General features: G+C 54.5%; 1 protein-coding gene across 5 annotated transcripts in view; it reads right to left on the bottom strand.

The window, feature by feature from the left end:
- Positions 1 to 24,975, bottom strand: part of TRAPPC9 (trafficking protein particle complex subunit 9) — a 387,455-nt gene that overhangs the window by 87,526 nt on the left and 274,954 nt on the right. For 4 of the 5 annotated variants that reach the window (XM_069600923.1, XM_069600926.1, XM_069600925.1 and 1 more), the window contains 2 exons: positions 17,007 to 17,160; positions 1,849 to 1,939 (listed from right to left, as the gene is read on the bottom strand). In XM_069600923.1, coding sequence (XP_069457024.1) covers positions 1,849 to 1,939; positions 17,007 to 17,160 — 245 coding nt within the window. Of the gene's footprint in view, positions 1 to 1,848; positions 1,941 to 17,006; positions 17,161 to 24,975 lie in introns of all 5 variants that reach the window. The other variant, XM_069600924.1, reaches the window with a different exon arrangement.

The following is a 24,975-nucleotide window of genomic DNA, read 5'->3' as shown; positions in this document are numbered from 1 at the left end:
GCCTCACCTCTCGGCCCCTGACCTAGAACTACGCTCTAAGGGGTGGGAAAGTCACCTCAAAACCTCGGGCTCCCACAACGCCCATGGCACCATCAACGGTCAACAGTCAAACGTCCACTCGACAAAACAGCCCAAAAGCCTTAAAAATCACATGTCTTTTGACTTCATAACTCCAAAACGAGCAAGCCGAGGAAAAAATCAGAGAAAAATGCATGCAGATGGATGTTCCCCGGAAACTGCCAGACGTGGCGACAGTTAAATTAATCATGACACGGAACAGAGAGATAGTACGTGGTGTTTCTGGGGCGGCGGACCCTTGGAGACAGGACCCAGAACGCACTGAATGCTGCTGTGGGCCTGAAAGTGCTGGGCGGGGCTGGCTGCTGTCGTGGGCAATGCCCACAAGACCTCCTGGAGGAAACGCCTTTGAGTCCTGGTCCTGTGGTGTAACAACTCATGCATCTTCTCCAGGATAAAATCCTCAATACCGGCACTGGTGTGCACGTCACACACGACCAGGAAAAGACCTATAAGGAGAGCAATGCAAATCCAGCAACGTGCGCCCCCCACCCCATCTCTGCAAGGAGTCCGGCCCTGTGGGGCTCACTCCCAGTCGGCCGGGGCCTTGGGGCACTCCCTTCTTTTTGACTGACTCGACGCCTGAGTACACGCTTCGTGCCACTGTTTCCTACGGCTGGATTCTTGGGGCCTACCCAGCCCCAGGGCCAGGAGGGCTGGGTGTCCAACCCTCCTTGGCCAGTACATCTGGTGGAAGTCACTGTCTGAGCCCAGATCACCAAGAGATAAAGTTTTGTGAGCTAGGAAACTGAGAGACACCCTGAGAGGTGCAAACTGGGGCACGTTCTGCAGAAACAACCATCTACCTCCTCTCATTTGGGCTGGACCAGAGAGGCAGGTAGATTCCAAGGAAGGGGCCCCCGGGTGTTGGGCTCAGTCCACTCACAGCTGCCACGTCGGCACTGCTCACTGGACCCCCAACAACCTTCAACCGTTGTGAAGCCCAGGAGCCCAGGAGAGGGCAGCCCCAGGCAGCTCGAGGGGTTCTCACAAACTGAAGACCAGTGAGGGAACACCAAGGGGAGAGGTCTTTCTCCTCCAGCTCCTGGGGTAATTCTCCTGTGTCAAAACTGGGAGGTCGAGCTAATGAATTAACTGGAGGAAAGACCAGATACTGACTCCCAACAGGTTCTGGGTTAAAGCAGAGAAAGAAGGCACACCCATGACTGTCTGCATCTGACCCAGCACAGACTATATGACGGGATCATCTCCAGAGAATAATACAGACTCTCATTTCAACAACACTTCTACGTTTGAGCTTGTTTCTCAACAAAATTTTCCACTGCTATTTAGGAAGGCACAGACTGGGGTGAAAGTTCCAGGTGCAGCAGGCAGCAAGCGTTCAAACACCTTGTTCTAAGTGCCACCTCCCAGCGCTCTCTCTCGGGCCGAGTACCGGGGTGAGTTAAGGTGTTTACCAAACAAACTCAGAGCTTGCCCAGGAGCCAGGAGGAACCGCCCACCGCCCCATCACTCATCACTCAAGGAGCGCAAGCGTCTGCAGAAGTCACATCCATGCAGACACCGTCAGTGCACCACAGATGACGCGGGTTCTGCAGCAAGGGGATCCACACTGTCACCGCGCCTGAGGTCAGAGGGCAGCAGCCTGGCCCTAAGGCTGTGCTGACCGGACACCCGCGGACTGAGCTCGGGAGAGACACAGACCTCCCCACCCGGTTTCCTGAAGGCCTCGGCACACAGCACCAAACACGAGCTCGCGAGGTCTGAGCGAAGGTGCGCGCACACCCAGAGGTGATGGGCAGTACTCACCCCACAGCAGAGGAGCCAGCTGCAGGTGCTCCAGGACCAGCTGGTTCAGGAGGCCCTCCACACTCGCCTCGCCCGTGCGCTTCAGAGATGGGTGAGCGTCGTTAAGGAAAACTTTGTGATCGCCCAGCCCAGGGCCCGGAGGAGAAGTTCTAGACAGACAGGAAACCCTCCACAGCAGGTAAATGGCCCCCTCCTCTCAAGGGATGGACAAATGTGGGAGAAACAGGTACATAGATGTGTCAAGGGCCTCTTTCCCAGCTCTCCCCCACCAAATCTAATAAATTGAGCTGTTGTGTGAAGAAGGGAAATCCACCCGGATAGGTTCAATTCAGCAGCCATTCTTGCTGGGGGAAATAAAGAAGAGGGAAGGTTGTTTTTCCTAAAGAGCGTACAAACTGTGGCTCACTGTTCAATACAGCCCAACGTGTTTCTCTACACGTGTCGGCTTCACGCTGCTTTCACATCTGTCATGTTACACATCTTGATGTAATTACACATATTATTACGAACAGGCTCACTTAGGCAAGTTCATAATCAAGAAAGTCATACTGCCTCTCAGCAAGTATCAGTGGATGAAGAAACTGGGTTTAGAAGTGCAGAAAATAGATGTCTCTAAGGTGCTAATATTAAACAGCCCGTGTGGTCCTCAGAAACACAGCTGTAAATTGCTTTCCCTTTTCCTACATAAATGAAAGCCCCAGCATTTAAGCTGCAATCAAAAGGGAAGACTATAGCTCCTGACACTCTCTAGTGACCGGGGAAGTGGGGAGAATCCCATTACTTTCTTCCTACAGCAAGTTAACGGCACTCAACAAACACACAGTGTGTCTGGAATGAGCGAGGCATGGTGAGAAGCACTGAGCGCACTGAAATGACCGCACGTGAGCCTGAAACTTGGGAGGCTCAGACTCCAACAAGGACGGCAACACCGGAACAGGCCACTGCGCTTGTCCAGCCGGAGGACAGCCGTGTCAGGGTGGAGCCAGGCAGGCAGAGCAGAACAGGCCGGGGCGGGCAGCAAGGGGTACCAAGGCCCAGAGGGAACAAAGACCAGAGTTCCGGGGTCCCTCCTGCCAGGGCCCAATAGGGCCAGCTAGCCACACACGGCAGCGGGTCTGAGATAGGAGCTCGGGCCAAGCTGCTGGAGTCCAGGCACTCAGGAGCCCCCACCTCCCTCTCCAGTCCTGCCACCCCCGCCCAAGTCTTCCGCTGGCTACCTTGACCCTGTTTCCATTCTTCCAAAATACCAGGCGCTTTCTTGGAACTCCAGTCTCCACATTCTATGCTCTTTGCCTGGAAATGCTTCCCCCTGCCCTCTTCTGCCTCCTCACTATACTCATCCTTTAACTCCCATCTCAGACCTCACCTCCTCCAGGAAGGCCTCCCTGAGCTGTCTCTGCTCCAAAGGCCCTCAGCAACCCCACTAGATATGTGTGTCTCCCGTTGTCCGGCTTCACCACTGGCCTGTCAGCCGTGCAAGGGCAGAGCCCTCCTAGTGGTGTCTGGACCAGTGCCCCAGGCACTGGGGCTGCCTCATGAGCACTGATGACTAAATGCATGCTGGCATGAGTCGGCACCCCAGGTAGGTGGTGCAGGGGCCACATGTGTGTGCTCGCTTTTTTCTGTCTTCTCTCCTGACTCTCTGGGGGTTATTTTCACTTATATGAAATTAAGACTTCAGAATATGGCAGATCACTGCCTCTTGTTTAAAAAAAAAAAAAAAATCATGGCAGGCTTTTGAGGCTGATCACACATGGCGCTTGAAGAACAGAAATAGTGCCTGACGAACACAGCCAGGATGCAGAGCTCTGAAATGATTAGTTAGAAAAGTGAGTGAGCGAGTGAGTAATCACAAAGTTGCCAAGTGGCACTGGGGCTTTGGAAGCCATTCTAATGGCATATTTCTGTATTAATTTGCTTTCAGACATGAGCCATAAGATTATACTGCTGAGCTAATACAGCCAATTACCTGCATGGGCATCCCCCTCCCCTTCGGCCCCATAAGCCACCAAAACAGCCTTGTGTCTGAGCCTGGACACGTGAACACAACCCTGGCTACCAAGACCTTAATCAGCCACTCTCACAGCCCAGAAGACAATGCTATAGTGAGGACAGTGGGTGTGGCAGTGGCTGCTCTTTCCTATATACCCGGACTCTGGCGTTCAGGGCAAGAGGTCAGAAAAGAACGATGATGATGACGGTAATTCCTATCACTACTTCTGCTGCAAAGAGAGTATTTCCAAAGTGAGTCCCATGAGGGAGGCCCAGCGCTAAGTGTTTAACATGAATCTTCTCAGTTTAAAAATACTCGCTATTTTCAAATTAAAACTTGAGAATGTGGTGGGTATAAGACAGGAACTTTTACTTCCATCTCAGAGATTTAAAAAACAAACAAACAAACCAACCTCAGGCCCATGGGGATAAGGAGAAAAGGACACAGCTAGGAAGTGGCAGGATTGAGTCCACCCCACCCTGGAGCCCATGATATGGCTCCCACTTTCAGACACTTTGCTATCAACACTGCACTGACTCCTCACAGTAAACTGGAAGCAGGGGCCTGTGACTCCCACTTGATAAATGAGGACACCAGTGCACAGGGCCTGGGCACCGCCAGGACCTCGTCTGCTCCCAGCAGGAGCATGGCCGGCCCCTTCCTCCCACCCAGAGGGCACTGTCCGTGGTGCTGAAGAGCCTGACTTCCCTTTAAAAATGGCTTTCTGGGGAGGCCTTACAAATAGCTGTGAAGAGAAGAGAGGCGAAAAGCAAAGGAGAAAAGGAAATATATAGGCATCTAAATGCAGAGTTCCAAAGAACAGCAAGAAGAGATAAGAAAGCCTTCTTCAGCGATCAATGCAAAGAAATAGAGGAAAACAACAGATTGGGAAAGACTAGAGATCTCTTCAAGAAAATTAGAGACACCAAGGGAACATTTCATGCAAAGATGGGCTCGATAAAGGACAGAAATGGGATGGACCTAACAGAAGCAGAAGATATTAAGAAGAGGTGGCAAGAATACATGGAAGAACTTTACAAAAAAGATCTTCACGACCCAGATAGTCATGATGATGTGATCACTAATCTAGAACCAGACATCTTGGAATGTGAAGTCAAGTGGGCCTTAGAAAGCATCACTACGAACAAAGCTAGTGGAGGTGATGGAATTCCAGTTGAGCTGTTTCAAACCCTGAAAGATGATGCTGTGAAAGTGCTGCACTCAATATGCCAGCAAATTTGGAAAACTCAGCAGTGGTCACAGGACTGGAAAAGGTCAGTTTTCATTCCAATCCCAAAGAAAGGCAATGCCAAAGCATGCTCAAACTACCACACAATTGCACTCATCTCACATGCTAGTAAAGTAATGCTCAAAATTCTCTAAGCCAGGCTTCAACAATACATGAACCATGAACTGCCTGACGTTCAAGCTGGTTTTAGAAGAGGCAGAGGAACCAGAGATCAAATTGCCAACATCCGCTGGATCATGGAAAAGCAAGAGAGTTCCAGAAACACATCTATTTCTGCTTTCTTGACTATGCCAAAGCCTTTGACTGTGTGGATCACAATCAACTGTGGAAAATTCTGAAAGAGATGGGAATACCAGACCACCTAACCTGCCTCTTGAGGAATCTGTATGCAGGTCAGAAAGCAGCAGTTAGAACTGGACATGGAACAATAGACTGGTTCCAAATAGGAAAAGGAGTACGTATATTGTCACCCTGCTTATCTAACTTATATGCAGAGTACATCATGAGAAACGCTGGGCTGGAAGAAACACAAGCTGGAATCAAGATTGCTGGGAGAAATATCAATAACCTCAGATATGCAGATGACACCACCCTTATGGCAGAAAGTGAAGAGGAGCTAAAAAGCCTCTTGATCAAAGTGAAAGAGGAGAGTGAAAAAGTTGGCTTAAAGCTCAGCATTCAGAATACGAAGATCATGGCATCCGGTCCCATCACTTCATGGGAAACAGATGGGGAAACAGTGGAAACAGTGTCAGACTTTATTCTTTTGGGCTCCAGAATCACTGCAGATGGTGACTGCAGCCATAAAATTAAAAGACGCTTACTGCTTGGAAGAAAAGTTATGACCAACCTAGATAGCATATTCAAAAGCAAAGACATTACTTTGCCGACTAAGGTCCGTCTAGTCAAGGCTATGGTTTTTCCAGTGGTCATGTATGGATGTGAGAGTTGGACTGTGAAGAAAGCTGAGCGGCAAACAATTGGTGCTTTTGAACTGTGGTGTTGGAGAAGACTCTTGAGAGTCCCTTGGACTGCAAGGAGATCCAACCAGTCCATTCTGAAGGAGATCAACCCTGGGATTTCTTTGGAAGGAATGATGCTAAAGCTGAAACTCCAGTACTTTGGCCACCTCATGCGAAGAGTTGACTCATTGGAAAAGACTCTGACGCTGGGAGGGATTGGGGGCACGAGGAGAAGGGGACGACAGAGGATGAGATGGCTGGATGGCATCACTGACTCGATGGACGCGAGTCTGAGTGAACTCTGGGAGTTGGTGATGGACAGGGAGGCCTGGCGTGCTGCAATTCATGGGGTCGCAAAGAGTTGGACACAACTGAGCGACTGAACTGAACTGAGTCACCTGGGAAGGGCTTCCCCTCTGGCTCCCTGGTGAAGACTCTGCCTGCAATATAGGATAGGCAGGTTCAATCCCTGGGTCAGGAAGATCCTCTGGAGAAGAGCATGGCAACCCACTCCAGTATTCTTGCCTGGAGAATCCCATGGGGTCACAAAAGAGTTGGACACAACTTGGCGACTAAAACAGCAACAGTCACTTGGGGAGACCGCAATTAAGATGCCAAGTCAGTGGATGTGTTCTTGTGCCCAAGATCTACTGCTGCAGCAGGGGGACTGTGGGCCACTGCTGGTGCCAGTCAGGCTTTGCAAGTCTCCTAGCCACACCTATGAGCACAACCCGTCGACAAACCCTTGCACCTGGAACATAAGAAATCCCAAGCGCCCTGCTCAGTTCACCCAACACACGTTGGTTCTGCCTCTGGGGCCTCCCACCAGTGACTTCTGGCTCTTCCAAGGAGCCACACAGCCCCTTCACAGCACCCTCTGCGCCTGCAGCTTCCTGCCTCCACCACAGCTGAGTTCCCTGGAGCCACCTCAGTTCACTCCCATGTCTCAGAGGCGGGCAGCTGAGAGGCCCAGGCTGGCCCTTGCTCGGTTTAAACTTCCGCTGCTCCCCTGTACTCAAATTTGCCAGGCTGATGAGCACAGCAGCATCGAGCACTAGCAGGAGGCCCGCAGGCCACTGCTTAGTGCTGGGCTCCCTGCCTAACTCCCTGGGTAGCCCCGGCCACCCCAGGCCATGGGTATTTATGGCCACGACTGTTCCCGGACAAGGCTGCGGTGAGCGCCTGGGGCCAAGGCCAGGCTTCCCGTCTCCAAGTCCCTAATTCAGAGCCGCAGGGCTGGGAGGCTGTAAAAGGCAACTGAACGAGAGCTTCTCCAGGAGTGATGCAGTGGCTTTAAGTGATGACGACCCCGGGCCACAGCTTGTCGACCACTCACTGCTGCACCCTCGGGTTAGGGAGCCCCGCACTGAGCGACCCGGCTGTGGGCGTGTGATCCCAGGCTGGGCTGGCCGGCCTGCACCTCGCGCCCCTCCCCCACCGGCAAGAGGCAGAGGATGCGTCTCTTTGGGGACAGAGAGGTGGCACGGAGGTGGCAGAAGTGATGCGGCCCAGCTCTCCAATGGTAGCATCTCCCAGTCCCTTCTTCAAGCCTAAAATTTGCTTGAAGAGAGAGGCTTACACGCTTCAAAACCAGAAAATGAGGAACAACCAAGACACCATCACCTGGGAAGGGTGACTCCCCAGCTCTGAGAGGCCTTGTCCGGCGTCCCTCACACACCAGGCTCAGAGTGGGGCCCCCACGCTGGTTCCCCAGTAAACCCGCAGAGCACAGATGGGGTCAGGCAGCCCACAGCCCAACGGGAACCCGGACGCTTGCGGCTTCTCCACTTCAACTCCACACCCTTCAGAGGCCTGGCTGAGAACCGAGGAGCAGGACCTGTATGCCCTGGCCTCACAGGCTCTCCCGCCTCACTTCCAGGAGCTGGGGGTGCAATCCCGCAGCAGGGACATCATGGACGCCCCACTCCAAACCAGGGGGCGGAGACAGGGGGAGGTGGTCATTCCAGCTTCCTAAACCGAGAGCGACCACACTGCCCCTAGCTGGAAACCCTTCAAGCCTAGGGATAAAATCCCAGCTCCCATGCAGGCTATACAACTTCTCTGCAAGTTTTCCCAGGCTGACCTCTCCCCTGCAGACCTGGAGGACTTGGTGTGCACCAGCCAAGCCGAACCATTGGGACCGGTGACAACAGACACGCTGTTGCTGCCTCGGGGCCCTGACTCCCACACCCCCCAGCCTGGAACCCTCTTCAGCCTTGGCCTCCTAGTGACCACCACCCATCTCAAGCTTGAACTTCATGTCATCAGGGACATCCTCTACAAGCCACCCCACCCCCAGCAACCAACCCAGCCAGATCGCTATGAATGGACACTGTGCTTGCACCAGGGTGTGCAAGTGCCCCCAAGAGCCTTCCTGCCGGTGGGCGGGCCTGGATCCGCACCAGCATGTCAACACCTATGATGTAGGCTGCAGCAGCTGCTGGGGACGAGAAGACTGACCGAGGTGAGGCCCTCCCTACTTTAAGAAGCCCCGTCTACCATGCAAGGATCGTATCTTGGGATTCCTAGTGACCCAGCATTGTTAATTACGCCTAGTCTATATCCGTGCAGAACTGTTTTGCTCACAAAGGTCTCCGCACACGTTGTCTTGGTCAATCTTCCATGTGTCATGGGAACCATGGGTGTGTGTGTTTGGTGTCACTAAGTCCTGACTCTCTGCGACCCCATGGACTGTTGCCCACAGGCTCCTCTGTCCATGGTAGTGTTCCAGGTAAGAATACTGGGGTGCGGGGGGTGCCACTTCCTTCTTTAGGGGATCTCCCCAATCCAGGGACTGAACTTGTGTCTCCTGCATCTCCTGCATTAGCAAGTGGATTCTTCACCTCAGGGCCACCAGGGAAGCCCAGGGACAATGCGTGCCAAATCTTGGAAAAACAGCTCCAGAGGCAAGGAAGGTGCAGAAACTTAATAAAGTATCTCCCCTCTCATTTTCTGCCAGCCCATTAGCAGTGCAACATTCGGTCACGGGCTGCTGAGAACCCCTCAGAACCACGGAGCAGTTTTTGAGATCCTGCCTGTGCCTATGGGACTGAAGTTTACCACGAGCCAGTCTGACGCTCTGGAAAAATGATGTGTGTTCATTCCATCAGCTCCTCCCGTGGGGAAGGTGCAGCCAGCGGGTAGAGGCCTGGGTCTCTCCCAAGAGAAGGAAGCACCGGACTCTGAACAGCTGGCTGTCACACGTGGTCCACGGAGACCAGCCCTCAAAAGCAGCTGACACAGGCGTCTCCACACTGGCTCCGAGATAAGGATCCTGGAGTGGGGAGCCCCCTGGAAAGCAGGCCTGCACCTTGCCTCCCTCCCAGGAAGACAGGCTGCCTGTGCCCCACGCACCTGCTCTGAAGAGACACCCACAGGTGCAGGGACTTAGGCCGCTGCACTTCAGCTCCGATGAATTAGCAAATTGTCATAGCTAGGGATTACACTAATGGAAAGACTGCTCTAGGTGATTAATGAGCCTCTTTCCCAGGACTTTGTTTTCCGATTTGCATCATGAACTTTGAGAATGCCGATGCCGGGTGTTCTCGTCCCAGCAGAGGCGCCTCTGGTGTCTGGGCTCAGCTCCCTGGATGGCCCACGAACTGCTGGGGAGAGTCTGAGAGATTCAGGGCCACGGTCTTGCTGGGCGAGGAGAGGGGTCTCGGGGCAGAGGGCTGGCGAAAAGGAGGGAGCCCTGCAGTCAGCAGTGTGCCCGAGGGATGTTCGTCTCTCCAGCTTCATCTGGAAGATGGGGACAATCGGAGGCCATTGTGGCGGAGACCAGGGGCCTTCTGTTCTTCTTCCCAGCACAGAGCTGGCGAGAGCTCAGACTCTGGAGCCAGATGGCCGGGCGCGAGTCCCAGCTCCACCACTTACTAGCTGGGTGACCCAGCGCAAGGTAGGTCACCTCACAGGACCAAGGTTCTCTCATCTGTGGGATGTGGATAAAGACCGCTTCACTGGGTTTTTGTAAAAACTGGATAAATCTATGTAAATTGCTCAGAATGGTGCTGGCGTCTAGTAAGGGCCATACAGGTACTAGCTATTACGTAAGCTCTGTAAGTAATTTTATGCTATTAGATGCTCACAATCATTGTCACGCCACAAGCACACAGAACGTGTACAAGCCCAACAGGTGGCCAATCACATGAGCCCAGGGCGTGTGGACTGACGTGCCCGCTCAGGCACATGGGGAACTCTTCTGCGCACTCCAGGGCAGGAGTCCTTCCCCACTCTCCTGGCCGGCCAAACCTCACATCCGTGCACCCTCTCCCAAAGTAGCTTCACAGCATGCATATCCGGATTGGAGGTGGGAGGTGTCGAGGATCAAACCTGTGTCCCTGCCCCATCCCTCCCACCGTCCGCTGAAGGCTAAGCAGCCAGGGCAACTTAACAGCCTCAGAGGAAGGTCAGGAGCGGCGCTTCTCTCTGGCTGGCCCGGCATCCCCACAACGAGGATCAAGCCTCTGGAGCCGTGATCGCCCACAGCCATAAACACCGATTCCCTTGGGACAGAGACGTGCTGCAAGCCCGCACCTGACTGAAGACGATCGAGGAATCGGCTGTGCTGAGGCCAAGAGCCACCTGTATTATAATCCATTTAGATAAAACTGTCTCTGCTAACGTGACTACGAGGAAAACCTAGTGCACTGGTTTAAAGGGAGTCTTATCTAAAAATACCTAATTTTTCTTGGGCGATGAGAAGACAGAGCTCCGATAAAAGCATCTGTAAGAGTTAGCTAGGAGTCAATTGGGGAGGCTGAGGGGCTATCCCAGGCAAATCAGCGCAAACAGCGTAACCTGCCTGCGTCTTTATTCATCATAAATACTTATTATTTATTTCTTTGGCTGCACTGGGTCTTAGCTGCAGCATGCGAGATCTTCAGTTGCGTCATGTGGGACCTAGTTCCCTGGCCAGGGATTGAGCCTGGGCCCCTTGCTTTGGGAATTCAGAGTCTTAGCCGCTGGACCACCAGGCAAGTCTCATCTGCCTCTGTCTTTAAAGTAAGGAGGGCTCATTTACTGACAAGTTTTCCTCACTGGTGGGAACATGGTCTTGGAAACTGAGAAGCTGGGTATGGCTGTTTGCCAGGTCGCCTGTCCTGGCGATGACCACCCACACTGAAGATATCGTGCTTAGAGTCGTATAGGGTTGCGATTGTTGTCGTTCAGTCGCTACGTCGTGCCCGACTCTTTTCGACCCCACGGACTGCGACACACCAGGATCCTCTCTCCTCCACTGTCTCCTGGAGTTTGCTCAAACTCATGTCCATTGAGTCAGTGACACCATCCAACCATCTCATCCTCTGTCATCCCCTTCTGTCTTCAGTCTTTCCCAGCATCAGGGTCTTTTCCAATGAGTCAGCTCTTCACATCAGGTGGCCACAGTATTGGAGCTTCAACATCAGTCCTTGCAATGAATAGTCAGGGTTAATTTCCTTTAGGACGGACTAGTAAAAACTGATGACAAATGTCAAAGCCACTGTTGAGCTTCTAGGATTTATAGATTTATAGAGGGTTGACCAAACATGGCCAAGATCAGCAGCATGGCTGGGGCCAGCCCCAAGAAGACAGCCCCTCTGGGCACACGACCCACTCCATACACCTCCGCTTCCCACTACTTAAGCCTACATGCCCTGAGAATCCCACAGAGGCATTCCAGCCCCTCGTCTGCTACTGATTCTTAGGCACCTAAAGCCCAGTTTGCCACTGGGCTCCTTGAGCCTCTGCCTCACCCTCAAGCAGCCAGATGGTTACAAATAACCTCTAGACAGAAGGCGGGAGACACGTGCTTATCAGCCCACCTGGCAGAAACCCAGCCCAGATGGTCCAGGCCACCAGCCTCGTGGGGATCAGCGGAGCGGACACACAGGTCTTGTCAGAAAACCCACCCGGGGCTGGATTCTGCTAGGTTAGTAGGCATCTCACCAACCCTGAAATGCTCTCCAAAGGGGGGTTTGTAACAAAAACAGGAAAATGAGAAGGAGTGCTGACACCAAGCTCGCCCCAAGCGCCTCCTGCAGCTGCTCCCCTCACAGACCGTCTGTGCAGTGCTGCCCCCTGGAAAGGGAGCCAGGCTTCAGCTAGACGAGCTGCAAACTCCCTTCCTACGTTCATGGCACTCGGCATCATGCAAGCAAGCTGGTGGCCGTTTGGCTGCATCAATGAAACGGAAATCATTCACCAAATGGTTTCCATCCCTTGGTGCTAAGGATTACGCATGGCACCGGGGTGGGCAGGGAGCGCACGCCCAGGCTTCATCAGGCAGAGCCCACTCCAGGCTGAGTTCTCGCTCACAGCAGTGTCCCGACACTTGGCACAAACCCCATCAGGCGGAGGCCATCAGGGGACAGCTGCTGACAGGGCCTGGCCTCAGGAACAGCACAGCCGGGCCTGGGAGACCGTCTTGGGAGGAGAAGCCTTCCTGCGCTCTGGAAGCACTATCCCAAACAGGAGCTCAGCACTGAGGGTTGCAGGAGCCCAGAGGGGGCGGTTCCAACCGGAGCTTGATGACAGAGGCGGCAGAGAGGGCTCCAGAGAAGAGCGGACACAGGAGGCCAATCATAAAGGGAGACCTCCACCTGCGCCTGCGTGACGCTTGTCTCTCCTCCTCTGAATGCCACATGGAGAGTGAAGGAAGACACAGTCAGCTTCCAAAGCTCCCAAACTAGACGCTCCGGGGGACCCCAACGCCGTTCAGGCACCCCCGGCAGACGTGGAGGCAGGGACGCCGAGGGCCGGCCGTGGGGGAGGCCTGGCCCTGCACCCTCCGTCTGGAGGAGCCTCACCCGGGGCCGGGCCCCCGAGCAGAGTGGGAAGCGGGGGCTCAGCTGTGCTGACACCTTCCAGGCCTCGAGGGTGGGCCGTCACTCCAGGCTGACCTCAGGCAACAGGACGGATCCTGGCCGTCCAGCTCTGGGACACACGCCAGGAGAGTTATTCAACTTCCAGAAGTTGAGTATTTATTTTTTTAAAGGGGTAGGTACTACCCAGCTTGTAGATTTTAAGAAAAATGCTAGTATCCTGTCCAGCACAAGGTAGGGATCAGGTCTGGCTGCTAGGCGGGAGACCAGGGCTCAATCCCTGGATCAAGAAGATCCCCTGGAGAAGGAAATGGCAACCCACTCGAATATTCTTGCCTGGAGAATCCACGGACAGAGGAGGCTGGCGGGCTACAGTCCATGGGGTCGCAGAGAAATCGGACATGACTGAGCGACCAACATTCACTTTCCCAGGGGTCAGAAGGGTGGGTATAATGGTTAGGACTGATCCCAGCGGCCCCAGAGCACATGTCTGCCCTGGGCTGCCATCACTTGCCCTGGACCTCACCGGATGAGGAGGAAAGGGGAGCAGAGAGGCTAGACGGAGGCCTGGGGGAGGGGGCGGACGAGCTGGGCGGGAGCGCCTGCTGGTCGGCGTCTGCCCCGGTGTCCAGTGTCCCTTCCCCAGCCCAGTGGACAACACACCGAGCGACTCGACACACAGGAGCCACACATGTGGTGGTTTGCATAGCGGTAGTGATAACGGAAATGATACACAAGTCTTCAGAAAAGAGAGAGGGATCATAAATCTAAAAAAGCAGTATTCAATGTTAGCTCACTTGCCTGGGCCCAGGGCCAGCGTGTGAACTGCTGAACCAGGGAGCTTCAGGGCTGAAAACACTGAGAGGCCCCTGGCGCTCACGGCCCCCGACGGCCAACTGCCCCCCAACCCTGCTCCACATGAGGCCACCCTGTCCCCGCAGAGGGCGGTCTCCCAACGACGCCCCAGGCAGCATACAGGGACCCTTGAGCCACGCTCGCTCTTGGCCAGTTAGCAGGCTCCAGGCTCCGTGCGGGAAAGCCTGCCCTGGACCTGCAGCACCCGGGGTGGGTGGGGGGCGGGGAGGGATGGAGTTTGGGGCTGGAAGATCCAAACTATCACACAGAGGATGGATAAACAAGAAGGTCCTCCTGTTCAGCACAGGGAACTGTATGCAGTGTCCTGAGATAAACCAGAATGCAAAAGATACAAGAAAAAATGTATATATGGATACACCTGAGTCACTTTGCTCTACAGCGAAGCGATTGAGAGATTAATCTACAGAGATTACACGTGACACTGTAGACCAACTAGACTCCAACAAAAATTAAAAAAAAAAAATCAGCACTGACGCCTTCCCGGCATGTTTCACAGAGCAGGGCTGCGGTCAGACGAAGCAGGGCTGGGGTCTCCTGGGTGGGACGGACAACGCCTCCTCTCCACCCCCCACCCCCTTTCGTGGCCTGCGGGAGCCCAGGCTGCTGGGGGCAGGACACAGAGGAGGCGGCCCCAGAGCTTGACCTTTGCCTTTGGGCGCGGGGAGGGGAGTAGGGGATGGGGAGAAAGGCAGGCAGGCAGGCCAGCCCGACTCCTCAGCACCACCCGGGAGACCCGCTGCCCCAGCCTGCACTCTGTACAACCTGCCGCATGGGGCGACTCGGGTCCACAGTGCACGGTGGGTCTGGAACCCCCTGCAGGAAAGCTCCGCCTTACTCCACGAGGGCTGCGCCTCGAGCGCCCCCCTCTGCGTCTGGCCACCCCCAGGCGTGGAAACAAGGCACACAGACGATGAGCGCGTGCAGAGAGCGAGCTCCTGGTGCCCCTGGCTCTTCTGGGTGTGGCAGGTATTCTCCAGACAGGTGTGCACACACTACCGTGAGAGCACAGTTCCCTTTTAAACGCGTCTATCCAGCCGTACACACTTACATGTGGGCCATTTTTATCACCGTGGATGGGTGTCAAATTAGGCTCGACTTTTTTATGAAGTCTAAATATTGAGAAAATATCAAAATGCATAATGAAATAATTAGGCAATTCCATCTTTGGTCTTCCCATCTGCTTGGATTCAGGTTTACAATAGCTAAAGTCTGCTCTTCGTCCCATGCCAGATGTCATCACCAGGCAGGAGGGGAGCGGAGAGGGAAGAGATGTCCACAGTGTTAATTCTCGTCACTCGCATCCCCTATGGGGACGGCCTTCCAATCAGTAAAGCTAAGAGACAGGTGTGCCTGGCACCTGGTGGGCATCCAATAAGGATTTGCTTGCATGAATTAATCAAAACGCAAAACAGGGAAGTCAGCTTCTTTAAAGAATCAGGCTGAAAGGAGAGAAACCCCAAAACATTTCAGTATGTTTTCAATAAAACAATGTGAGCGTTTTGATGGTCACCATAATCCTACTAGGAGGCAAGGGCCATGGGCTCGAGCAGGGCTGATGGTTCGGTACCAGCTCCCCTCGTTTCTCCGCAGGAACGCAGAGGCAGCTGCATCAGCAAGACGGGTGAGACGTGCCCTGGGAGCTGGGGGGCGGGCGCCCAGGACCAGGTGGGCCCCCGGGTCAGCGCCCAGGAACCTTGCTCACAGGTGCTGCTGTGTATCCTGGCTCCCAGCAAGGCCCAGTCTCTGTGGGTCCTGTGATGAGACCCCCTTCCCTCTGGGACCCCAAGCACACTGCGCCCTCCTCCCCGGGTGCAGGCTGGATCAACCCGCCCAAGCAGGTCCTCGGCTGGACTCAGGCTGAGTTGGCCCTGCTCACTCAAACACACCAGCTGACTGACCCTGACTCTGCTGAAAGGCGGGGCACCTCGGGAAGGGCGACGCCATGGTCCTAGCTGTTTTACTTCTCTCTGCATAGGAGACAAATGCCTAACCCCACAACGTGCACCCGGCTCCCTCCATGAGTCCCTGGACGCTCTATTTTTAGCGTCTGGTTCCCAAGCCATCCATCTGCAGCGCTTTTTCACAAGCTCCTTGGAGATAGAGGTCTGGTCTCCCAAGCTCAAATTCATGTGAGCTAGCGTGAAGGAAGTGGCCTCGGTTCTGGAAACCGTGCCTCCTTGTAGCCCGAGGATGTTTCCAGAAACCAGGAAGATGGTCTGGAATGGTCTGAGAACACATGACAGTCTGCGGCCATCCCATTTCCACAGAATCAGTGTGTGAACAAGACACCAATAACAGACAGTCCCCTCAGAGTTGCCTCTTCCTGGGAAGACGCTCTAAGAAAACCATCCGCTCACATCCTGAGCACTGTAGGGCATTTTCCACCCTTTTTCCCATGACAAGCTTCTACTTATCCTTAAAAAGGCCACGTTAATGTCACCTCCCCTGTGAAGCCCTCCCTGATTGCGCTGCCCCCAGCAGCTTCATCCTCTGATGAAGCACTTGGCCAAATGCTCTGTTCCTGTTGCTGCTGTTTAGTCCCCACGTCGTGTCCAACTCCTGCCATCCCATGGACCGCAGCACACCAGGCTCCTCTGTCCATGGGATTTGCCGTGCATCTAATCCTAAGAGGACTTCCACCCCTTTCAAGACCACACAACCACATGAGGCCTCATCTCTGCATCTCCACCTCTCAGGTGGCTCACCGTACACCTGACCCAAAGCAGGCACTCAGTGAAGACTGCTGAAGAAACACAGAACAAAGGGAACCTGGGGTTCCTCCAGATTCCCACTCATCCAACTGAGTGTCAACCATGAGCCAGGCATTGCTCTGAAGCTCAGGGCAGGGCCAGCTGTTTTATGAAACTGACCTTTATAACACAGTCTCCTAAACTGCTCCCATCCCAGGTTTTTCAAAATGGCATCTCTGTGCCTTGCTAAGATGTTCAACCCAATTTCAGTTTCCTTGACAACCACATCCTGCATTTAACCATCAGTGAGTGGAAGTCCTCCAGCCCAGCCATGACAGGTAGCCGTTAGTACTTGTCACTATCACAGATCTGAATGCTGACAAGAAACAGACGACCCAAGCCAAGAGCAGCCCCCGCCCCAAGCAGGCCCTTCCTCATCTTCCCTCTTGGGGCCCTGGACACTGTGAGAGGTGAGGAAATGTCTGCTCTCTGTCCGGATCTCCCTGCCAGGCCACTCCTGAGTTACCTGTGCCCAGCGCTTACTAACTGACCCCTCTGGGCTCCTTGGGTCTGGGAAAAGGATATGATGGTCCAGTGGATGTCCAGCTTGCTGTTGATCTCCAGGCCTCGGGCTTCCTGCCTCTCCTCCTCCAGGTGTTTGGAATTTGCAAACTGCCCCTTATCCGCAGGGGATTCTGCGAAACTCTCGAAGTTGAACTTGTCCACTTGAATGGCCATTCTAAGAGAAGGGGAAACACAGCAGAGGGTGAATCAGGACGGCAATTTCTTCTGCGGGCTCTCGGGGAATCAGCACATGCCAGCGTGAAACAGGAGAATGAATCATTATCGCTAGTAATTCATAACGGATTCGCTCCAAGAAAATGAAATAATTGACTCCCAGGGTAGCATCGGCTTCAGAGCTGGTTCAACACAGTTTAGCACCAAAGACAGAGTCAGGGAGTCCAACCCCAGAAAGAAATCTGGATTCTGGAACAGGATAAAGCGGACAGGAACCAAAGGGAAAGTCACAGAGAGGGCTGGCAATACTCAGCCCCAAGGCCCCAGAGCCGAGTGGGAAGTGCAGACTCGATACAGAGCCCTGCCTGTCACCTCAAACTTCATCCTCCACCAGACTGGCTTGTTCACACACGCCGCAGCCAGCCAGCCACATGCTGCACCCCACCAGCCACACGGCACCCCACCAGCCACAAAGCACCCCACCTGCCCACTTGCAACCCCCGTGCCCAGGACCGCCCCCCGCCACCTTCAGGTTTCTGCCCAAGTCTCACACCCTCGGTACCTACACTCTTAACCCTCAGGCAATTTCCATCCCGCGACTCAGCCTCTGTGCCACGGCTCCCCATGTGGGAATGCTCTTTGCCTGACCCATGGCACGGCTGGAGTCTCTCATCCTTTAGATCAGAGCTTCAGAAAGGCCTTCCTAGACCACCTCTCCACAGCAGCTTTGTCTCTCACCCACCCTCACCTTCTCCGGGGCAGTATTCAATCTATGTCTGCTACACCATGTACCATGAGCTGCAAATATTTACTTCTGGATTTGCGAGCTGTCTATCAATCCTATCAGAATTCAGCTCCCTGAGGGCAGAGATCCTCTTGTCTTGTTTAGCAGTGTTTCCCGGGCCCAGAGCTGTGCCTGCCTGGCACACTGCAGGAACCAGTTCAAAGAAGAAAGGAACAGTGAATTAAGATCCTTCCCTAATACCCTAAAGGAAATCAACCCTGAATATGCATTGGAAGGACTGATGCTGAACCTGAAACTCCAATACTTTGGCCACGTGATGCAAAGAGCTGACTCACTGGAAAAGACCCTGATGTTTTGCAAGACTGAGGGCAGGAGAGGGGGGCTATAGAGGATGAGACGGTTGGATGGCATCATCGACTCAATGGACATGAGTGAGCAAACTCCGGGAGACAGTGAAGGACAGGGAAGCCTGTTATGCTGCAGTCCATGGAGCGACAAGGAATCAGACATGACTGGGCGACCGAAGAGCAACACCCAGGCCACTGCTGCCTGCCCCCAGACCTGCATCCACGTTCAGCTGTGTCTCCCGGGGAGACAGCACCTGGTCTGTAGGAGGCGGTCAGGCTCTAACCGCCTGCTGCCTCCCCTCCCTTGCCCATGGTCCTGACATGCACACAGCCGGGAGCTGGCTGGGTCTCACTGATGTCTGAAATCCTACCTGTTGGCACAAAGTCACGCACAGAGTAGGTACTCAACAAAAATGTGCTACATGGAAGGATGTAGAGAGAAGGGGAGAAAGGGCAGCTCCTTCACGTCAGGCCCTCAAGATGACTGCCAGTCAACAGATAACAGTAGGCATTTTCTTTTAATTCATAGTCTGTGTGGTGGCCAAAATATTCCCCTGAACTCCAGCAGGCACTAATGGGCCTTTGGAGATTTCTGTCTTTAACAAGCAGAAGCTGGTCTGCAGGGTGTATAAATAGCAAAGTAAACCTAAGGAAGAGGCCTTGAGCGCTTGGGAAGAATTACTGGGATACTGGTCGATGTCCAGCATTTGGCAGAGAGCGTGACGGTTACGGGTCAGCCGCCCCAGAGTTGGGGCACTTCAGTGTAAGCACAGAAACAGTGCACTTCAGGGCAAGGACCACGTTCAAAAAATCACCTTTTCTGATTACAAAAGTAGATAGGCTTACTGTAAAAAGCCAGAAAACAGAGAACAGCATGCAAAAGAAAAAGCCCTCTCATGATTGATATATTGATTCTATAGTCTTTTTTTCTAAGTGTTCATATTTTAATGTAACAAATCATTATATAACTGTATGTGTAAGTCATAAAAGTGTTAAATATATGCATACACAAATACGTATACACATAATTTTAAGACTTGCTTTATTCTTTTAATATGAGATGAACAATTACACATGGTTAAAGATTAGTCTGCAGGGTATTCTATCATATGGCTGTATCATAATTTTACCAGTTCCCCTATTTTTCATACTCTCAGGTATTTTTCATTCTTTAAAAAAAAACATTGGTGAAAAAAAAAACCACAACCACCATCTTTGTGCTTAAATTTCCTCGCTGCATTTACGGCTGTCTGTGAGATTCCATCTCTAGAGGTGGAATTACTGATGTGGGGGTATGAAAGCCTTTCAGGCTAAGAGGCAGGGAACAGATCCCTTTTCAAGGACGTTCTCCCCGAGCACGTGCCCTCAGCAGAGCCGGGGGCAGGGTGGGGCGGCCCTCTCTGCACCCTGGCCGATGCTGATGACGATCGATTTTCAAATCTTTGCCAGTAAGAGGCAAACTGCTGCTTCGCTGATGTTTCAGTGTGCAGGCCTGAACCACTCCTGAGGCTGAACACTTCTTCAGGAGTTGCCCGGCCGTCTCTTTCTCCCCTGTGGGTACAGCCGGAGTGCCTCGAATGCCCACCGAGCAGAACTGCTTCACGTGCCCTTGTTTCCAAGGTGGCTTGATGCAAACTAGTGCTCTCTTCAAACCAAAGGCCAGAATACATCCTAAGTTCCACTAAAGGGGCCAAACTCAGTCTCCTCATCTGGTAACTCAAAAGGAACCAGTAACTGTTACCTGGCAGGTGGGTGTGGACACGTCCCGACACCCAGCTCTCTTCTGGCCAAGTGCAAAGTGGAGAGAGAGGCCTGCTCTCAGAAGACTTGGGATCAGAACAGACCAGAATGCACACTGACCACTGGGATTCTATTTGTGTGACTGCCTGGGCCACTGGGGCGGGAGGGGTGGGGTCGGGGGAGGCTGTTTCAAACAATTTCAGACTGAGTCTAAGCATCACATTACATCACCCACCACCACCCTTAAGAAATGCACAGCCAGGTGTGCCCATGAAACAGGAGAGGGGAAGAAATGAAATGCAACAAACGCTTATCACGCGCCCAGCCTGGGCTAGGTGTTTTCAATACATATTCATCTTTTTATGACGGCGGCCTAAGGATGCTGGGATGTGCTTCCTTTCACAGATGCAATGAAGCCCTGTGAGCGAAAGCCACCTGCCCAAAGGCACAGAGCCGGCAGCCTCACTGGGAGCCTGAGCTCAGACAGGGCCGCCCTGATGTTTGCTTTCTCTAGCTCTCCCTTGCTTAGGCCGAGGACCTAAAAGGAAATGACATTTGCTCCTCTGGTTTTCAGAGCTGGTGGGAGACACAGACCTGGTGACTGCAGAGCCCGCCCGCCTCAGGACCCACCCCAGTCCCCAGATTTACAACATCGCTCCCCCTCCAGCAGCCCCAGGGCACACCATGCAGCGAATGTCTCAAAGGCGGCACCCTCCTTCTGCACAGATGATGGAATCGAGGTACCAGAAGTTGAGTGACTCGCCTAGGGGGCACCTAGCCTAGAATCCTGGAGCCAGGATGGCAACTCTGGGACCCGAGGACTACTCTACATCTCTGTCGACCTGGACGTTGGGCACAGCCCTGAGCCTCACCACTGTCCTTCATGCCCTCCAGGAAGGGGCTGGAAGCCAGGCCTGGGCACACACAGCATCCCATACATGGAGGCAGGGAGCCTGAGGGGCCGGGCAGTTAAGGAAGTGACCCAAGCCGCTCATGCAAGAGCTTCAGACCTGAATGCGGTTCTGCCAGTGACCCAGCATCCCAGCGCATTCTGCAGCCTCCGCTCTAGACAGTCCCCACCGCTATTCGGTTCTGTTCATCTTTGCCGAGTCGGAGGGAAATAAAACTAATACTACTATGGAATGCCAATTTTCATGTTTAATTTTATGGCCAAATGTGACAATAATAGTTAAGAGTTGGCACTAAAAAAAGGTGCTGTGATTTCTGAAGAGTCTATTAAAAAAGTAGTGGGTTTTTTGAAAAAAAAAAAAAAATACCATATCATATGATTCAGCCTTTGAACAGCTGATAACCTCGCCAGGGAAGTCATAATGATGACATTTAAACACAAATCAAGGAGTCGGATTTAGAAGGACTATCCATGTATAATTAAATTGAACTTTCATTGGGAGATAATTGATAGCTAAAGATGGTATTCTAAATTTATGCAGTGCATCCTTCGGGAGTCTGTTTGACTATGCAGAACACTGGCCTGGTCTCTGGTTTATAATGAAGTACTAGCCAAGTGGAAGGGAGGAGGCCGGCCTTCCAGAGTCATTCATCCTCAATGAGAAGAACTTAGGGCAGACAGGAAAATGGCATCAACACTGACTCCTGGCTCACACCCAAGACGATCATTCGCCCATTAAGCCTCGTAGATCAGTTATGGTTTCAAAGAAAGCCTCCTTGTTATCATTTTTAATTGGAGAGAAGATACACTGTATTATGAGAATCATAGCACCATCGGCGACCGCACCAAACACGAGGCTGGCAGCACCCACGGGCACCCGGCACCTGCCTCCCTGCCACCGTCTCCCTCCATCCGCAGGGCAGCCCTGTGGGTCATACCCACCACCTGCCCAAGGGACAGCAGGCAGGGCAGAGGACTCCTAACCCGGCCGGGGGGCCCGCAGCAGGCGAGCATGGGGGTGGGGGTCCACAGAGGCGTCCCTGCCCCCCGAGCTCCGGGCACACACCTGGCAGATGCAGCCAAGTGCCAGGCACTGGACGGGGTCAGGGCAGCTCAGACACGGCGGGCGCCCGGGGGCCAGGGCTCCCCTCTCGCTGGCCCCACCCCGGGGTCCACTCGGAGGGGGAAGGCTGAGCCGACGCCGGCGTCTGACAGGTCCCAGCCCCCTTCGCTCTGTCTCGGGGCGCTCCGTTTGTCCGGGTCTCCAGTTCCTCACCTGTGAGGGTCCACCCACCTCTTGATGGGCTTTCTGTGAGTTCAGCTAAGGCCAGGGTGGGGGCTGGAGGGGCTGCCAGGCAGCCACGGCCTCTTGCTGCAGAGACAGCTTTTCTGAAGAGTGACCACGTGGTGTGATCACGGGCAAGGGGCCAGCCGGTTCTGCAGGAGGACAGGACCAGAGGCCCACGTGGTGCCCCGTCACACTCCTCCTGTGCACGTGCTCCCTGGCCATCCCCGCGGGGACCCCAGGGCCCGGCCCCCACCTTCCAGAGGGGTGAGCTGAGGGAGAACAGACCTCTTACCCACGAGGACCTGCTCTCCTGGGGCCCTCGCCTCAAAGGCTGCCCTGGCCAGTTCTCACGACTTCCTCCAGGGAACCCTGACTCCACGGCACCCCCAAGAGCCAGTCTCTCCGCCTTCCACCCACCTTCCAGGCTGGCTGGGGCACCTGCCTCTGTCACCGTGCCCTGATACCCCCAGCACCCTGTCCACCTCCTCCCTGAGGGCAGCCGGACTCTGCTGACCCCCCTCTAGCCCACAGCTGCTTCTACCACAGCTGGACATGCAGCCTCCGAGTCCTTCCGTGAACCCAACTCTTCCTGCGTAAAACTGATGTGTGTTTATTCTGTATCAGAGGACCACAAACAAAGCGACGCGTCTCATGCGCAGAGACGCCAGCTCTCGTGTGTCAGCAGCATCTCCTTCCAGCTCAGCCAAAGTTTCAGTGGAAGCACAACCCCCTTTCCTTGCATTTCTGCAGAAGAATGACTACTTGGGGGCCTGTAAGCAGTGTCCTCCGCACAGAAGACAGTGCTTAATAAAATGAGATTTACTCTTAACGCCATCGAGCTGCTGGCTGCCCCCGACAACCCGCGGGAAGCAGAGTGCGGGCTGGATCCCTGCCTCCCAGGGTCGCCTTTCATTGATTTCTCTCTGCTCGGCCTCCTCCAGGAGGAGCCTTCCATCTAAGCAGGGCTGGCTGGCCCGCCGGATGCCTGCCATGCAGCGGGAAGGGGAGGGATGAACTCCCCAGCGGGCGGCGAGTTCAAGCCTGACTCTGCCCTTAACGGGACATGGGGCCCAGGGCGGGTCACTGACTGAAGCGTCTCCTCCAGGACGGAAGACTGTGGATGGAGGAGCTAAGGCTCTGCAGCCGCCCAGAGCTGGATTCTGAGCCCACCTTGGTCACCTGGGAGCTTGGCGGCCAGAGGCAGGTTAGGCAGGTGTCTCCAGGCCTCCACTTCTTCACGTGTGTAATGAGCACGTGAGGCTGGGGTCAGTCAGGGTTATGGGGAACCTGGACCACTTGGCATATCATTAACGCTCAAAATTATAGCAATTTCTTTGGCAGGGGGGAGGTTAAAAAATGTTGCTAGAATGGATTGAGATCAAAACAGGAAAGCATTTATAAAGACACTTTATGAAAAATAAAATGTAAGATAAATGCTAGGTATTGGTATTTTATTTATTCTTTTCACTCTCCTGCGATCACAGAGAACGTCCCTCCAAGACCAATGTGGAAGCAAGCCACTGCGTCCTCAGCCCACGTCCTCAGCCCACCTCCTCCACGGCCCCCTGCTCCCGGAGGCCCCCAGCACTGGCCCAGCTTCCTGCACCCCCCGTCTCCGCTCCCTGCACTGCCCTGCTCACAGAGCCCACCCTGCCCCCAGCTCGGTGCGAGTTCACCCCAGTCAGGGCCCCCTCTCTGGTAAGCGCCAGGAACCACGTCAGCAGTCCCCTGGACCTCTGGGTCTCTCAGGGCGAGCTTGGGGTTTCCCCCAACACCCCTCTCTGACAACCCTGGGGACGTCTATACTGAGATCAAAAGATCAATCAGATGCTTTTCCCAGAAAGGCTGCGTTTCTGCCCAGCTCTGGTTTCCGCACCAGGGGCACCTGTGACGGGTCACCCACCAGGAGCCCCCGCCCTGGGCAGCCGTGCAGGGGGCCTGGGGCTTCCTGGGAGGGGACACGCGTTAACGCCGGTGAGGACCCGGCCGCAGGGCACGTTCAGGGTTTGTGCCCGCCCGCTGCCAACTGGAACAGGAAACAAGCTGCTTGCAAGTCCCGGCTTCTCCCCGCGGCCCGTGCCCAGCCCGCGTGGGCTGGGAAAACCCCGAGGAGCTGGATTAGGGCAGCAGCCCCTGTGGGCTCAGCTGGGCTGTGGCCACCCCACAGCCTTAAGTGAAGAGCAGGCGCGCTGACACCCTCTCGGGCTCCTCTGAGTCCTTCGGAGTGACGTGCTGGCCGGGGAGGGACCTCTGAGGCAGCAGCGTCCCTGTTGGGTGCCCGCTTCTCCCCCATCACCCGTGCAGAGGACGCGCCTGAACCTAAGGATGAGGGCACCGGCGGGCAGCCCCGTCATCCCGACCACATCAGGGTCCTGCACGGCTGTTGTGGGTCAGCGTCTGCACCCGAGGGACGTGCGCTGACAGGATGCTCGCCATTGCCCCCTCGTCGCCTTACCCCGCGGTTCCACCCGGGGTGCAAGGACAGAGCATGCTGAGGGCAGCCTTGGGGTTCAGCGGGGTGCTGCCTGAGTCAGACTCAGGTTAGATGTGCAACCAGCCACGCTGGGATGATGGCGCTCAGAGAGCAGCCAGCACATCGCAGGCCCCACGCCTTGCTCGGCGTGCAGGGAGGCGGGCGAACCTGAAGCAGGGCCCCTCCCCGGGAGCTGCAGGATCCCGGGGGAGAATGGACCAGGGGAGACAGGCTGGGAGGGCTGCAGTCAGTGTGCCAAGGGCTAAGACCTGAGGACCTCAGTGCAGCGCGGCCTAGAGAGGGGCTGCCCAGC

Source organism: Ovis canadensis, chromosome 9 (assembly GCF_042477335.2).
Source record: "Ovis canadensis isolate MfBH-ARS-UI-01 breed Bighorn chromosome 9, ARS-UI_OviCan_v2, whole genome shotgun sequence".
NCBI classification, from domain to species: domain Eukaryota; kingdom Metazoa; phylum Chordata; class Mammalia; order Artiodactyla; family Bovidae; genus Ovis; species Ovis canadensis.
This window is presented reverse-complemented; position numbering and strand designations above follow the sequence as displayed.